Source organism: Anopheles nili, chromosome 3, assembly GCF_943737925.1.
Source record: "Anopheles nili chromosome 3, idAnoNiliSN_F5_01, whole genome shotgun sequence".
Taxonomy (NCBI): Eukaryota; Metazoa; Arthropoda; class Insecta; order Diptera; family Culicidae; genus Anopheles; species Anopheles nili.
This window is the reverse complement of record NC_071292.1, coordinates 32,370,379-32,387,613: the sequence shown is the minus strand read 5'-3', so window position 1 is coordinate 32,387,613 and position 17,235 is coordinate 32,370,379. Positions and strand designations below refer to the sequence as shown.

At 47.2% G+C, this 17,235-nt stretch overlaps 1 protein-coding gene across 1 annotated transcript in view; it reads right to left on the bottom strand.

The window, feature by feature from the left end:
• Nucleotides 1–5,897: 5,897 nt before the first annotated feature.
• LOC128727800 (facilitated trehalose transporter Tret1-1-like) overlaps nucleotides 5,898–17,235 on the bottom strand; it is a 71,410-nt gene continuing 60,072 nt past the window's right edge. Inside the window, exons 2-7 of the mRNA XM_053821745.1 lie at nucleotides 11,938–12,735; nucleotides 11,602–11,901; nucleotides 7,067–7,662; nucleotides 6,667–6,989; nucleotides 6,117–6,592; nucleotides 5,898–6,050 (exon numbers count right to left, since the gene is read on the bottom strand). Coding sequence (XP_053677720.1) covers nucleotides 5,898–6,050; nucleotides 6,117–6,592; nucleotides 6,667–6,989; nucleotides 7,067–7,662; nucleotides 11,602–11,901; nucleotides 11,938–12,735 — 2,646 coding nt within the window. The remainder of the gene's footprint in view (nucleotides 6,051–6,116; nucleotides 6,593–6,666; nucleotides 6,990–7,066; nucleotides 7,663–11,601; nucleotides 11,902–11,937; nucleotides 12,736–17,235) is intronic.

Below are 17,235 nucleotides of genomic sequence, written 5' to 3'. Positions count from 1 at the left end.
TGTATCCGTGGTACACCGTGAGGACCTTCTCCAACTTGCAGGTGAACTTCTCCGCTTCCAGCGAGTGCCTGAGTTGGCGACCCTTCTCTTTAGCGAGCTGCAGAACGCGCGTTGGTTGAATCATAACGTTGCAAGTTCTTGAGGTCGCGTAGAACCGATTCTTTCCACTGCAAGATGGCTACTGTCAGCTCGAGGGTCCATGCGAGGGTGTTTTATAAGCGTTTTTTGTCTGCCACGGTGACCCACCTGTTGAGCGTGTGAACCGCCTAATTGGAGGTATTCTGCCGGTGGAGGCGCAATTGAGTAACGCTTAGCACTATTTTCTACCATATTGAATAATCGCGTGGGCGGCCCAGTAAAAGGAAGCCCACGGAACATGGGAGCTGTCAGCAGGGCAGTTTCGGCCTAGCGGAACTTTACGTCATGTCTGCTGCGTTAAGTAATCCTATTATTGGTCGGGTGGGTTGCTTCCTGTGAGGAGCTAATTAGCCGGTCCAACCGCAGTATGGTGTCCTTTAGGACGTGCCTTTTGGTTTGGGTTCCTGGAATTTGACTATGTGTACGGTGCGGCAGCAAATGATCAATGTTTACATATATGCGGTAACCCTGTTCAATGCCATCAGGGTACTGAACCCTTTTCCTGTGACATATCCTCGTGGCTTCCTAGGGATTCTCTAATGCAGCTCAACTACATCACGAGCTGCACCGTGTGGCACTGTTACAAGGTGTTATAAGCGGAAATTAATAATCACACGATCTATATAAAGCCTATTACATCCATGCGATAACATGAAAATGCGATGTGAGCATGAAAATAGCAACGGATAGTGAAAGTGGAAAAATAGGAAGATCAATATGTCGACTAACTTTTACTTCAAGGCATGCTGAGATCAGCTTCTGAAAAAAAAGACGAAATGTCATCATCTGTTAAATGAAAAGCTTCTTACACTTTTTTTTTCATTTTGTTTCATCCTAGTGGTTTTATTTGGGAATGACAAACTAGCCGTGTTTTTTTTTTGTTTCTTTGTTCGAGCCACTGTACGTGGGGATCGATTTTCAGCAGATAAATTGGTTTCCTTAGCGGGTATATTACAAAATGTATACACACTTCAAGCGAAAGCACGGACCTCCAAAGTCGCACTTTCCCAGCACATTTGATGCTACGGAGACGGGGGTGAGCGTAATTTGATCTGAAATGTGGTCGCAATTCGTTTTTGGTGTAATTGTTTCGTTCTAAGTTGGTTTTTTTTTGCCCATACATCTGTCGCCTTGCCGAGGGGCGATCAAATAAAAACTGACTTTAGTTTTGTTTTAAGTTGGTTAGAAAAATTGCACCTAACATTTGTTTTTTTTTTCAACCACCTTCTCTATCTCGTAGTTTCGCCTTCCACCGTTCTCACTTCCGATCTTTTCTTTTTCATATTTTCTTTAAATGTTAATAAATTGTCTCTTTTTGTTATTAACACGATAATAAGTCTTCTCCTCAACAGGATGTGATAAATTTTCTCGTTGACACCCTGCCAAATGCTGACAAATTGTTTCATGAACACTTTGTTGCTGTATTATATGTTTTTTTTTATAGTTAAAGTTCATAATCTCTTTAGAAGAGCAATTGTGTTGAGCACTAGAGCAGCACACACGACGTAACAAACAATCAACTAATCTGCGTTTTGCACCCGCATTGCGAGATAGTTGTGTGCTGGGCCAAATTCCGAACGATAGAAACGATTTATACAATCTGTAACAAACAACAGGGAAGAATAAACCTATAGCTGGAGTCCGCGAGAAGTAAAAAACAACCGACGGATCTCAACATGATCCCATCGCAAATATAAACCGCCGCTAGACGTCTCTGTAAACTATTGATTTTAAATAACATCATTTCTATATTTCAATCAGCTCTCACTGTATTCGATTCGCGATCCACAGCATAATGGCTCCATCCCAGCTTATTACCTTCAACTATGTCGATTCCTTTACGTTTCTACCGTTCACTGTTAAGGTTAGTGTTGCTCTTCTCGAAGTGATTTAGATTTGTGTTCGTTTGGCTAAGTTTTCACTTGATTGATTTCGTAGTCAATGTAGTGTGCTGCTGTCGGCTCGTTTCGTACCGTCGCGATGTAGTACCTACTAGTAAACAGCTATCATTTTTATTGTCACATTTAAAGCTACTTTTTTGGAGTTTCGGTATGTTTTCGATATTGACGTGTTTTGTCTCTCGTGTCTTCCCGTCCTCTCTAAACTGGTTGGCATTGTTTGTTGTTTCTGCTTTTGTCGCTCGCGAAAAGCCAAAAACGTTTCGACTTCACAGCGAGCACGTGGTGTAGGGTCGTGTGAAAGTGTACCTTGTGATTTTACTATAACCGTATGCGTCATGCATTTGTCGTTGTAGAAAAAATTGATCTAGTTTCTATCATTATCGACGCTATTAGCTAGAAGAAAAAAGTCTATTACAACGTGTCGCTAATTTGATGCAATGATTTTTGCGTGTAGCATGACGATGCTGTGGGCGCATATCGTTATTTGATTTTCTTTCTTTCTTAATTTCTCGTTTTGTTTCTGAGTTCGCTGCTAAGCTGCTATGATAGTGAAATAATGCGAACAAGGAGCAAACGAACCCAAAATGTCATACAAGAGTTATGATGATGAATATGTAAGTAAGTCACATAAAACAACGCAAAAAGACAGAAGAGATGCAGATGATAAAAAAGAACAAACGTGAAGAATAAACAAAAACACAACCAAAGTAAGAGGACTGAAATGAACAATCGAACCAAAAAGAAAACATAAACACAAATGTTCGAGATTTTCAAGGATGTACATAAAGTTTTTTTTATATCGCTTCTTGATATCGGATTATTGTAAATGTAACTTAGCAGCAAACAATACGTATCATATTATTGCATTCGTAAACCCGATTGCCCCTTTAACGAGCAGAACTCACTGCACAATCGATACGAGAAAAGCCATCGAAATGGGGCGATAAATCAGTTGCGGAAAATTTAAGCATTCGCTAACACTAATAACGGCGACTCTGAATTACAGTAAGTACGGACAACTATTGCTATACGTTCGCGCTACTGATCGAATTGTTTGAAACACTTCGTACAGACCAAGCACACTCGCTGTACCACCTTAAGAAGCTCGGCTCCGGGTCGCACCTACGATTAAACAACTTTGCAAAAAGTCTCATTGCCGCCGGGTGTCTCAGTTGCTTTAGTATTATTGTTTTAGCTTAAATCTAGCTCCCGTAGAATGCAGTGGCTTGTGATCTAGTATAAGTTAGCTCTAACTCAAACGGAGCCCCTGGTTTCTGTGACCTTGTGGCAAGAATTCTCTCGTGTGTGTGTGTGTTGCAAAGGAAAACCACAGCGCAAAGTCGCATTCCTTTCCGAATGTCCTTTCGCAACCGTACCGGCGTGCATAATGTCGAAAGACAATAGCGTTACTTGGTAACGCCCGGTGTGTCTTTACGTTTTGTAAATACAACGGCTCGCTGTAGTAGCTGATGGCATTTTAATTGATTTTCCGTTGCGATAGAGAAAGCTATTCGTTAACAATGTCTATTTAACGTGGCCGCTTAGTAGATACGGGAGCGGATTCCGCATAGTGACACACGCTGCACAAATTCCATCCAACGTGAAGCGTTACGTAGTTTATAACTCGTCCAACTGCTAATTATTGTCGGTAGCTAAGCCGTTTCTAGGTTATTATAGGTTTGCCTATTGGCTGCCATTTGTTACTTTCACGTTTCATACTTTCCTTCTGAACACTCGGTTTGATTTTGTTACTTATTGTCATGAGTTCCGGCGAGAAACCATCCTCGGCAACGTTCTCGATCGATGTACGCGGTAGTTTAATCTTGTTCTTACCATATTAGGTAAGGGGTTTTCCATAAGTTCGTATTCGAGTAGAGTCAAAATCAAGTATAAACACTCTGCGCATTGTTTAATAGGAGAACATGTAGAGCAACGCGAGAACAAGATACAACTGGGTGACTTGAACAGGTTAAGAACGGGATGCGATTGAAGGACGAGAGGTCGTTTTTGTACGATGTGGTTTAGGAGTTGGTATGAATTTTGGTCAATTTTGTTTGCATTTAGCATCAAGGGAGCGAGGATCAATGAGTCGCAGCGCAAGATAGGAGAGCTATCGAATAGATATTTTAGGTGATTTGTAGTAATGCTTGCATCACTTATTCTATACGCGAGTGCTATTCTTGATCCAATCAATGAAGGAAACGGTTTGTAAACTTTGTCTATTAGTGATATAACAACGTTTTGTACTAATCGAAAATTGATATAGATCTGTTGTGATTATTCGACTCTGAGTGTTTGTATGACTACTTCAGGTAGATAGCTACGGGGGGACTGGAATAAACTTTAAAAGGATGCTCAATTGTTCCTTGAAACAGTTTTAATACATTTCGATGTTAAAACTTCTCTGATGTGGAACGATATGTCGATTTTAAAGGTTCTCGAACGGCATTACCGCTCATCGTATTGTTGCGAGTAAGTACACTCCGTATGTACATTTGCATTCTAAAGACGATTTTCCTTCGATGGAGCGTGGCAGGCAAACTGAGAATTGAAGGAGAATCGAAGTAAGTAGAACAAGCAATGTCGTGCCAACGTTGCTATAGCTTCCATTGAGCTTTTTTATGCTTTGTTTTGTTTTGCTTTCATTTTACAAATAATTGATCTTCTCTCTCTCTCTCTCTCTCTCTCTCGCTAGATTCTCTCTCTCTATCCCTCAGGCTAATTTCTGCATTGCTGCGATAGAAGCGTCGATTATAATTTAGCTTATTCTACAGCTATATCATTTATTGTTTCATGTCCCTTGCTTCGTCGCTCTTTTGTTTAAAAATACTTCAGCCCCTTTGCATGGCCACTAATATCGGCCACAACGATTCTGTATGAGTGTGGGCGTGTATATTAATATATATGCATGTATATAGATCTGTATATATTTATAAGTCCAGAGCCTAGCGCATAAGTTGGAGTGGCTTACGTCTCTTTCTCTTATGTTAATATTAACTGCAGACCTACTCTCTTGATTTTTGTTACAATTGTTTTTGTATCATATTATGATCGCTACTTTATAAATTATTGTCTCTTTCGCTAACGGTCCATGACACTACCGAACGGCTCAACCGCGAGGACCAACGCACTGCGTCAGGTATCGCCCGCTGGCGCTTATGGTACGTCCTCACCGTTATATCCTTCCATCAACTGGACGAGTTGCACTATCTTGATCGTTGCTAGGTTAACTAGGTTGGCCGAGCTCTCCCTTCAGTAGCCATTCTGTGCTACTGGGTCTTGTGTAGGAATCTCTTAGTCTAATACTTAAAGCATTTAGTGGAGCACAAAAACAAAACGCGTGGGAGAATTAAACAAAGACACAATATCTATTAGGAACACATTCGCTCAAATCATGTACATTTCGAGCGGCCAAGTGGCGCGTGGGATGGCCTCACAGGATGGATGCTCAGACCACGCAGATGCGAGCGGCTGCAGGAGGTTCTACGATCGCTAATAAATGCTCTACAGCCATTCGACGAATGAAGCGTTCAACCGTTTGCCACTATCTCCCAAGCCCGAGCTAGCCTCTGCTAATACTTGTGCGTCGAACCGGTTACAAATTGCGTACATCTGGGGCGTCTAGAAGCGGGTTGATAATGCATTTCTAGAAACATCACATCAAACCATCCGTTGGTCAAGCGCAATTTAAGCACAAAAATATGTAGTCAGCCTTTGCGTCTGACCGGTGCTCATGCAGTGTGCGAAGCATTCAGAAGATGCTGCGCCATCCATCAGAACATACGAATCGAACAGCAAACGGCAAAGGAAACGGTTCCTTAAATACTATACTAAATACTCTACGTGGGTACCCATGTCTCATCGATTGATCGTCAACGTTCGCACGTAACGCGGGTCCATCTCCTCCAGATCGCGGCCCTTGGTTTCCGGCACGACCATGATGACGAAGAACAGCCCCACACAGGATATGCACGCGTACAGCCAGAATGTACCGTGAAGGCCTAGGAAACTCTGAAACGAGGAAAGACCATCGTCAGTACGTCGCGTTTGCAGGATCGCGTGATGCAGCTCTCTTACCTGGAAGTCCACGAACGTTTTGACGCTGAGAAAGGCGCAGAAGTAGCTGAAGCTGGTAGCGATGGAGCTGCCCACGGCTCGGTATTCCAGGGGGAAAAGTTCTCCCACAAGCAGCCACGAAATGGGCGATATTCCCAGCGCAAAGGCCACCGTAAAGACGAGCACACAGAGCAGTGGGATCCAGTCGTTCTGGCCCGATGCCATGCCCACATCCGAAATCGTGGCCCCACCGGCAATGAGCATTTTGTTAGCTTCTCCGTAGTACACGCACGAACCGAACCCGGCCAGCGCGAGTGACATGAAGATGCTGCTGACGATCAACAGCGGAATGCGACCCACTGTATCGATGAGCAGACCGGAAAGCATCGAAGCTAACAACTGCACAAATCCGACGGCAATGGCTGCCCCGTGTGGGTTCATGCCGGCGAACGTCTTGCGGAAGATCGTGACGGCGTAGAAGTTGAAGGAGCTGGCACCTGGATCGTGGAAGGTAAACAGAAATTGAGGTTATGAGGCTGTTCTTCTTTGGAGGTTTCTTTCGAGTACTTACCGGTGAACCGCTGGAAGATCATCAAGCCACACGTGATAAGGATCGGCTTGACTAGGCGAGCGTTACGGAGCACCGATTTGACGTTGGAGACGATCGCTTCAAACGAGATCATCTCGATATAGTACCGAAGTCCTCGTCGATGATCTCCGATCGGTACTGACTGGTCGGTTGTTGTTCCGGTTCCGGTTCCCACGGCCCCGTTGCCCGTCGTCGAAGAACCAATGCGATTCAGCAGATTCATACGCGTTGTGCGTACGTTCGAACGGATCGTGTCGAGCTCCAGCTCCACGTTTTTGTGCGGTCCACGGAGCCATTGCAGGGAGCTGGAAAGAAAAAACACAGTTTAGCACGTGCTGAAGAAAAAGGAGATGTTTCAAAAGGATGCAGTGAAACCACTTACCGGTGTGCTTCATCGTCGCAACCCCTTAAGACTAGGAAGCTCGGTGTTTCCGGAATATAGATCACAGATATGAAGAGCATTATCGGTGCCATCGCGATCAGCAACGCAAGCTGCCGCCAGTCGAGGTACGCACCGAGCAGATACGAAATCAGCATGCCAAAGTGGCCGGCAATCTTCTGGATCGCGCTCAGAAATCCCCGAATGTCCGGTGACGCGATCTCGCTGACGTACACCTGCGCCACCGTCGACACGATCGCACAGCAGAACCCACCGACGAACGCGGTGAAGAACATCGTCTCGACCGACTTGGCGAACATGGTGAGTATCCAGGAGATGGAGAACGGCAGTGACATCAGCGTGAGGACGCGTTTACGTCCGTACTGCATCGCTAGTCCACCAAACATTCCACCGAACAGGGCCCCGAGCAGGGACAAACTCGCTATCCAGCTCACCTGCTGGTCGTTGACGGAAAAATGCGAGTAGTTGCCTCGCTTCATGTTCTGCAGCTCCTGAAGGTTGTCGATGGCTGGGCTTGAGTAGCCCTTTCCCAAACCTGCAGCCAGTGGACCCAGCGAAACGGCTAGTGCCGCAATTATCTGTAACACAGAGAAACGGCGTTAGATGGTTGCGCCTGCAAGGTAGGCAACACAGATACACGTGTTTGCTGACTGTTTACACGGTGTCTTTTTGCGCACTCCACAATGGACCCACATTGATTGTCGGTTGATGGGAATTATGCACGCCGTGGCGCTTGGTCTAATTATGCACCTTTTTCCATGAAATAACTCATATTTTTCTGCCTATACTGCACCTTTTGTGTGGCGCTTCCCGGGTCGAATGGTGCAAAAAATAGACTGTCATTATGGAAATGTCCGTGATCAATCAGGGAACGGAATCTTTTCCATCCACTGCTGGCTCGACCGCCGGCACACAGCGGCAGTGAATGTGATGGAGAAATTGTAATGAGCTGGGCAATGTAAAATGAAAAAAAAAAACACGATCCGCCCGCGATGGGTTTATGGGCCAACAATTCTATTGTTGGCCACGCGGTTGTCGTTCCGATGCATTTGAGGGACGGGTTTTGCTGAAAGCTGCCATTATGTGTGATTGCACTCATTATTTGGCGTAGGATTACAGCCTGCGTAGGTTGGCGTGGTAATCGGATGCTTTTTATGCATTGCAAACGTACGCAAACCGCCGCAGCGAAGGAAATAACCAGGGCACACCGTTTGGAATCGAGAATCGGCATGGGGAAGAAGTGAAGCGCATTCTTCTTAGAAATAAACGATTTGTTTTTCTAACACCATGTCGGCCAGATAAATGATATTTTTTTCATGTTTACATGTCGCAATTAAAATGAGTGTGAATTTCAATTTCACATTAATTAAGCTTGTCATTTAGTTGCACTTTTTGCCGCATAAAAAAGCGCACCGCGTTGAATTACAATTTGTTATAAAGGTTCCTCCGGAGCTATGCGGACTGATCGCAATCGTATTACTATCAACGACATGCGTACTGCCAGCGGCTAGAAACCCGCCAGGGCGGTTTCCACGTGCTGCAAGCGATCATCCATCACATTCGACACCGCCCGCCCGGATCGGCCGTGTAGCAGACATGGGTTGGAAAAAGGAAGGAACGAATGTAAATTACGGTCAATTATGAGAAGTACACAATTTAATTTTAATTGGAAACACACAATTCCCGCCGTTGGGGTTGGGTGCGAAACAAGCGCTTTGCAACACCTGGCCACCGGTGCCGGATCCAGCATTATCCGGTCACCAGCTCGAGATGGAGCTCTAGATGGAGCTCGGCTATGGAACGCCGGCCGGTTAGACGTCGAGTTTGATCTATGCTGCTTCGAAGAGCAATCGCAGGACATGTTAGCTTAATTTTATCGTGCAAATGCAATGAAATACGGGTGAACGCTAGTCGTTGAGTGGAGCTAGGTTTCTTCATGGGGTACTGGGTTACTGATCATGCGAATGCATATGTGTGTTATGTTCTGGAAAGGCAAAATATGAACCCTCATAAAGTTCCCCGTTAGGTGGGAATTTAGCTGATGGCTTAACATGCAAAGGAACGTAGCTTCAGCCAACCTGTTTCAGTGGAACTATATTTTACTGCTATAAGTAGTATTCGAAAGCAAGTCAATGCAATGCAACTGCACCGACAGTGCTGACGGTCGATGTAAAAGATTATGAGCTCAGATCGGATCGATACCGATTCGTATGAAAAGTAATAAGGTCTTTTCTTAACTGGTAAACAGGTAACAAATAACTCGCTGGCTAGTTTTTGGAGCGAATTGAACCAAACCTTGAAACAGGTTACTGACCTTGCAGCAACATTAATGCGGATCATTCGGACAAGTTTGTATTTCATGTAAGTTTATGCACTCAAAATTTGCATCTCGTATTACTACCGCTTTTAGTCAACGCCGCAACAACTTACGGCCTGCCTGATGCCGTACGCGTGTCATTTCGCTCTAGCGTCTCCACAAGATTCCACGAACCATTCCTTCGAAGGCCGTCCGCAGGACCGGATATCTTCTCCCAGGAATTCATGGCGTGGTCCCCCGCAGCTCAGCTGACATTCCACGTCGCAAAGTACGCGATCGTTGTCCGTTTTTATTTGCCGCGCTTGGGTATGCGGGAATTAGCAAACTATGCGCTCTGTCGCAATTCGAATCGGCTAGACGAGAGGTCGTAATGCGCGATCCTCGATCCACGTCTGATCACTGCGCCAGTGCATTCCTAGACCTATACTCTCACAACCATATCCATAACCATACACTCGTGCCGCTAAAGTGCGCGCGCTCCCTGCGAGCTGTCAACTGTCATCGATACCACGCGGGCGTGGTGACAAAGTCGTCAGCACCGCGCCAAAGCAAACACACGCACGTGTGGGGCTACGATCTGAACCACCATTAAATATTAATTAGCTTTTCATAACCCGACCCAGGCAAGGTATGATATCGCGCGTTCCCACCGATCGGGCGCCGGTTGCATACGCCCGGGCGCATTCTGTCTGAGTCTACGTCCCACTCCAACAGCGGCCAATGGCTTCGGCATTAATTAAGCACCACATCTCAATCCGGCTCGGCATCGGAAGGTGACCAAATCCAAAGGGAGTGCTTCGTGCTTGGTCGCGGGATAAGGATAGGCAAATTGGCGGCCTCACGTCGGCTGCAGTGCGACTGATATGACGCTGCACTTGCACCAGTACGCTTGGGCATGAGCTGAATGCTTGAAATTCTGTACACCATGGTCAGTCACGACGTCAGACGGCTGGTTCTCCAGGTCATGGACGAACAAAACTCAAGTTCGCTGAATGTTACGCAAACGGAAGAATCGCTTATCGTGCCGGTTTGAAGCGAGTGTGTTGTGAAATCGAATGGATTGGTTTCTTGGAAGCGTCCCGAACCGAACCTCCCACGGTGGGCGCCATTTAAGGTTGTCATAAATTTTCACCTTCCCATTGCTCATGCAGGAATTTTCGCTAGCTGTCTCAGCGAGAACAAGTTTATATCCCAAATGGTTGGCTCCTCTTATGTGGTGAATGGTGAGATTTTCGTGTTGTGATAGCTCCAAATGCGATTTCCATTATCAGCCACCATCTGCTGGGTGTTTTGGTTACGGTAATGAAGCTACCGAAATGCTCAACTGGCTTGGGACGGCGTTAATAAAAAAAAACAAATACAAACCCATTCAGATCCCACATTCAGTGGATTTCGAAATCCGGCTTTGGGCGAGTGACAAAACTAAAGAATGTGCCCCACTGCAGGGAAACACGGCGTGAAACTCGACCGGATTGAAAATCGTTAGGAAGCCAGCGCCTTTAACTGGTTTCCAATAAAGACCTCCCGTCGGCAGTAAAGTAGCCTAGCTTTCGCTCGCGTGCGAAACTTTCAACTTCCCTACAATCTGTGCGCGCGTCGTCCACATCGATCGCTAGCGCGATCAATTCCCATTCGAATTTATGAGCGATCATACGCGCGTTACCGCGCTGCTTAAGCGCTGATTTGTGAACTACCGCGGGTCGCTCGTACTGAGCGCCCCATTTGCGCCACTGGCGTTTGCGTGAAATGTGTGATTTGAATTCAATTACTGCGGAACAACCGCGGGTAATCGCGACTCGACGTGGACGCAAGCAAAAAGGGTCCCTTCACGGGTTCGTTGGACCGCGAGCAGTGACACCTTTATGATGATTGGCGTTCAAAAACACGTTTCCGTGGGCTTGCTCTGGACCGTTTGTCCTTGTTTGGTTAGAGCGAATCGAAATATGAGTCAGTTTAATAGAAAAAAAGACTTTACATAGCGCCTACAGGTGGGCAGGTAGGTCCGTTAGAAAAGCTTATTGGCAAATTGTGGACCATTGTTAATGGATTAAAATTATCACCCAGCATCATTTATCTGTCACTGGGTTAGTATATATCCCACAGCTGCAACACTTCCCGGTTCAGAGGCGCATAACCAGAAGTAACAAAGGTTCTTGATCGTGTTTGACACCTCTGATCGTGATCTCTCTCCTACACTCACCTGCGTAAAGTGATGACCCTGCGTGAGCACACTAAATGCACCCAATCCCTTCGATCCACCGGAAGTGTTCCTTCGCTGGTCATACGGATACTGCCCTGCTGGATGTATGACAGCACCAGGACCAGTACCATCACCACCCATCAGCTGGCTGTGCTCGATGATGATCTCCTCACGCTGCATTTTCCCAGCGAGTGCTTCCTGCTGGGCCAGCAGTTGCTTCTCAGTCAATATCACCCCTGGTTCGCTGGATTGCTGCTGTTGCTGTTGCTGCTGCAGCTGCTTCGATTTGGTCTGCTTCTTCTGCTGACCTGCGTGGAGCTCGTTGTCGTAGCGTGCTGTGCCGTTGTGATGCGTCGACTTGTACGGGTACGGTTGCTGCTCACGGTTGTAGTACTTCGGGCGTGTTTTAGAGGACGCGATGTTCCGTTTGACCGATGGTGGAGAGTCTTCGTACGGAGGTACAGCCACCCGTGGTCCAAGATCCGGATGAAGTGGTGGCGAGATAAGGATGTTGTACTGATTCTTCGTAAAGTTGAGACTATAGTTCACGTTGTAGCCCGGTTCGTTGGTGTTCTTGACGCTAAGTGGCGTCCGGTAAGTGTCACGCACGTTGTTGAACTGCTCATACTTGCCCAACTCGTACGTAAGTGGGTGAGCTCGCTGATGGTAGCTTGTCGTTGACGTTCTGGAACCGATGTTGTTCTTCAGAATACCTCCAACAAGTGCACGACCTCGATCAGCCTCCGAAACTGTCCCAACACCGTATAACGCTGCTCGAGTTCGCTCAGAACGGTAATCGTAATTGTTGAGCCGTTCGCTCACCAAAACCGCCGGGTCGTGGCCCGTTGATCGGGAAGGTTGCACGGGATGACGATAGGGTCGTACTGGGACCACGGGCTGATGGTACGCCTGATGCTGATGGTGATGGTAGTCGGCGTAATAACCGGTCTGTGAGGAAGGATTCGAACCCGGGTCAAAGCGAAGCAAATTGTGCCCGTAACGGCTGGTGCTGCCCAGGGCACCGTCGTAGATTCCAAGCCCGGGTGGGTCGTTGATGTGGCTGGTGTGCTGTGGATAGTGATCCACCGGTTTCACTAGGTGCGGCAGTTGATCGTGCGGCTGCAGGTGCGATATCTGGGAATGTGGACCATTGGAAAGAAAGAAATGTAAGAGGCACGTTAGTTGGCGAGTCGATAAAAATCGCGACAAACGCTGATAGCCGGTCGACGAATCGACATGGGCGTGCGGCGAAATCAGGCACCCCAAGCACCTCAAGAAGAAAGTCTACCGTAGCTGATTATATAAATGGAATGCGCTACAGAGCAAAGCACTTAGCATTGCGGAAAGCTACCCACGGTCGCGGTCAATTCCACCGCTGGGAAGCTAATTCTGCCACCAAATACCTAACCCCAAGCGACCTCCGAATGTCGACGGTGATGGTTTCATGATTAGAAAAGGCGGAGACACCCGTTGAGACACATAAATTCCGAAATGCAAATGCCACCCCATTGCGGAAACGGCGGTCATTGGCTTTAACGCGCGCGCTCGGACTTCCCTAAACGAGAAGGTCAGAGATCGTGGAATGTAATTCCATCCATCTCGCACGTAACAAATTGTGCATCAAGCCATCAAATGGCGCAGTTTCCTGAAACGATTCGGATCTCTCGAGGTGCGCGTCCACTGTCCAAGTGTTAACCACTGGCGTTGTGGGCTATCGGACTGTGGGTTTAAAATGGGTCAACACATCGTCCGTGTCCGAGGTGGGACAGTTTGAAGGATTGGGATGCTCGAGCGGACTCGATTCTCGAGCAGATGTCTGAAGGTGACAGGTGACGGTTGAGCACGGCTGCAAATTGTGTCCTGTGGGTCGTGGCACTTCTGCCAGCTCGTGATAAACAGTAGCCAACCACAGCGACAGCCACAGTGGAATGATGCAATAAAATGTGTGATAAATTTCGATTGCAACTGAAATGGCGTGTCCCCGGCGTGCTGTCTCGTCTCGTCCGTGTGTTATGTTTCATTTACATCCACCAACGGGCGAAAGGACATGTTCCTGATGGTGGTCGTCGTCGTTGTCGTCGTCGTGCTCGTGATGGTACCTTTTACGAGGTGGGTTGTTGTCCAGCATCGGGCAATGCGATGTTGATGCCCTGCAATGTAACCCATCCTCCAGCAAGGCCTCCCTTTCGGGGTCCTTGCGCTTGCGTCGAGCTGCACCCGACGTATGAACATGTCTTGCACGGTGTGATTTATGCTCGGATGGTTCCTCCGAAGCGTCAAGTGTATTGTCAGGCGACATGACCACCACACCAGTAGTGTGGTAAGACCTGGACCTGGGGCGGTGGCTAGAGTCGCAAACAAATCGTCCTGCCCCAACCAGGACCACCCGTTTTCTCCTGAATGGTCAATGGTGCACTTTAATCAATTGTCCTGCGCTTCGGAACGGAAACGGGTTCGTTTCGAGAATGTGCTGTGAAATTGGATACGAATGAACGAGCGACGGTTTTATTGGACATTCGGGAAGAGGGGCCTGGAAAATATGGCCCATCGCATCGAGCGATCGCTTCATTTCCAAAGGGGTTTGCTTTTCTTTATTATGATGTCGATGATGAAAATGACGTGAGCCGATGAGCGGTGCCGATTCCGTGCTGGTTGCTTGAATTATTTGCTCTCAATTGCGTTCTTATCGTACGGAGCCCCATCATCAGTGGAAAATAATGCCCTGGTCTGGAGGGAACGATCCATAACGAGAGAATTCGGTGATGAGCTTTTCATGATTTGGATATTCGACTAAAAACGGACCCATTTGGCGATGGAAATGATGCAATTATCTTTCGAAACTGAGTGGGAAACGACAGGACACGGGCGAAGAAAAAAGGCTCCGCATAATTTCCACGACGCGTTTCCCACGGTGGTGCTGAGCGGATTGAAGTTTTCGAACCGACTCATCGCACAAAATTGCGACAAACTATGCTATGCACTCGGTTGCCAATGGCCGACGGTTGCATTCTGCATTCGCGTTGGTGGTGTTTGTGCGTGAGTGTCGGTATTTTGCCGCGCATTTCAATTAAACCATCCACGCTGAGATCGCTAATAGAATGAAACGGTAAATGCTCGCAAAGATGGCGCGCGGATGCAATGCAGAACAGAAGAAAAAACACGCCTCGAGAAAGCGAACGGAGATGGCCCAAGGGACACTCCGGCCAGCGAACCAATTGAGACGAATTAAATCGTTTGCGAAAAGAACTCACCCACCCTCTCGAGCGGGGTTTGTAGTAATGCAGCATAACGAAGTTAGTGTGGAGCTCTGCGGATTGCGATGTTGGTGAGGTGAACCTCGAACCATCGGGCGCTTATTGTCACTTTGCCGGGCAATTACGCTGATGCAGCGTTGCAGGGAAAAAGCGTCGAGTCGAACGCGGTGATGTGTTCTAATTTGTGGCCTACACCTTTGGCATCAGGTGCGCTAGTTCTTGATGCACTTTTGAATCAGATTGCACCGCAATTGTACCGCAATTTGCATAACATCACATTGCGATGCATACAAATTTCGTATAAATTGAACTAGCTTCGGTGCTCCGTTTTTAGAGTGTATAGAATTAGGTTAACCTGAAATAACTTCATCAATTCCACACAGCATGTTTGTCTCAGAAAATGCAAATGTTTAATTTCCCTGCAGGTGTGACACCACCGCAACTTTAGTTCACTGAACTGCGCGTGTCTAAAATGCACTCACTACAGATCAGCTGTGGGCTTCGGAATGTGCTTACTAGCGGCCCTCATAGCCCATCGTATTCCGATTGATCGCGGTTTTAACGTGCCGGACGGAATTGACCGCGGCCAAATAAACCTGTCACGGGTGAATACGAAACCTTCGCGGGTTTGCTTTACATACGAACATAAATCGGTAACCGCTCGAATATAAGCCCACCAAAAGAACACAGACGGAACGAATGGCGCCGAATTCCAAAGCCCGCATTCGAAACCAGTGCTCCAGCGGGAGCCTAGAAATGATATGCACAAAAATGCACCATTCCCTATTCATTCGATTGTTCCGCCCCCGTCGCGTGTGCTTGTTTTTTTTTTCCTCTTCATTTCGAGTGTGTCGAAAACGGCACACCTTTTCCAGCGCTGGCCACCGACACGGTCCCGTGGCGGTCTCGGGTTTACCGTCTGGGATGCGGCTTTTACTTTGAGACCATAATTTTGACGTCCGCACGCGAGGACCGGGTCGGAACCGGGTTTTATTTTATCTATTTTTTTTTACGTCGACGAGGTGAGTTATTAATATTGTACCCGGCACGTATCGATCGCGACTCCCGGAACGGCAAAGGGCGCTGGGTTGGCGTTTTGGGGATCACAACTTGTTGTTCCACACCCGGTTACAGGGCGCGGGCGCACGTGTTTCGTGCTTTTTCATTTCAATCCAAGCGGAATGGAGGCTGCCCAAATTCAAACCCTAGCTGCGGCATTGGGAACTTGTGTGTGTGTGTGTGTGTTTTCTTCGCTTCTTTTTTCGCCACCGACTCGAGGGTGGGGGCAAGTTGTCGCAACCAGGGTTTGAACATGGACGCCGCTCGAAGCGCAATCTTTACGTTCATCTAGGAAAGAATTTCGGTTTAATCAAAGCGACTTATTTATGGCGCGATCTAATACGGGCGACTGGGCAGGTTTTTGGGGTGGTTCGAATGGTGTCCCCTTCTTTTGTGGTTTTGTCTCCATCTCACTATCTCCTGCTCGCACTCTTCTCATTCTGTCTCTTTTTAGTGGAAAACCCCCATAATGCCCTTTCGGATGGTTCCGAGGATCGCAACGGCGCTTGGAAGCGCGCTCTGGTGAGAGCGAACGGAATCACTAATTTATATGTTCCGATGAAATTGGGTGGGCCTAGCGACGATTCGAGAGATGAAATATAAAGCGGGCTGGCGGCTGTAGGTGTCGTCGAGGAGGGATTTCGATAAAACAAAAATGTCTGCAACCCCACCAACATTGCACGGGCGCGCATATTGAAGCCGAATGGAACATATCGCATCGAGGGCTTCACATATTGCCCTGGCGAAAGGGCACAAGGCCAAAAAGGTGCGTTGTAGCGATGGCCCACAGCCGATTGGAAACCGATGTTCGATTGTTTTGTCCACCACACAATGCCTACATTAGAGGGTGCACCCTACGCGGTGCGATTGTTTTATGCTGCGCCACGGCGAATAATTTAGACGTTTTGAAATTTGAATCATAATTTGTTTGTCGAATTTTGTTGACACTAATTTATGCACACGAACGATCGGCGTTTGCTCGGGTGGCGTGAAGTGGGTTGCTTTCGCAATACGCAATAATCGCTGAATGGAATGTGAAGACGTGCCGAGTTTTCGATGATTGTTTCCTACGGTGTGATGGCAAATTGATTTCATCGTTGATTTGTTTGCTGCACTGGCATGGCGCTTGCTTATTCTTTGAGTGTTTTGGAATTTTACGAAGCTATTAAATTGAATATTTATTTTTTTTTCAAAGCAATTCCCAGTATCTGGCATACTTTTACGGTCTCAGCCAGACGTTGTTGTTTTGCATTTCAACCGGTTTGAGGCGAGTTGACCTTACCCTTCAAACGGGCGTTTTCCCGTAGGTGTGAAAATGGCC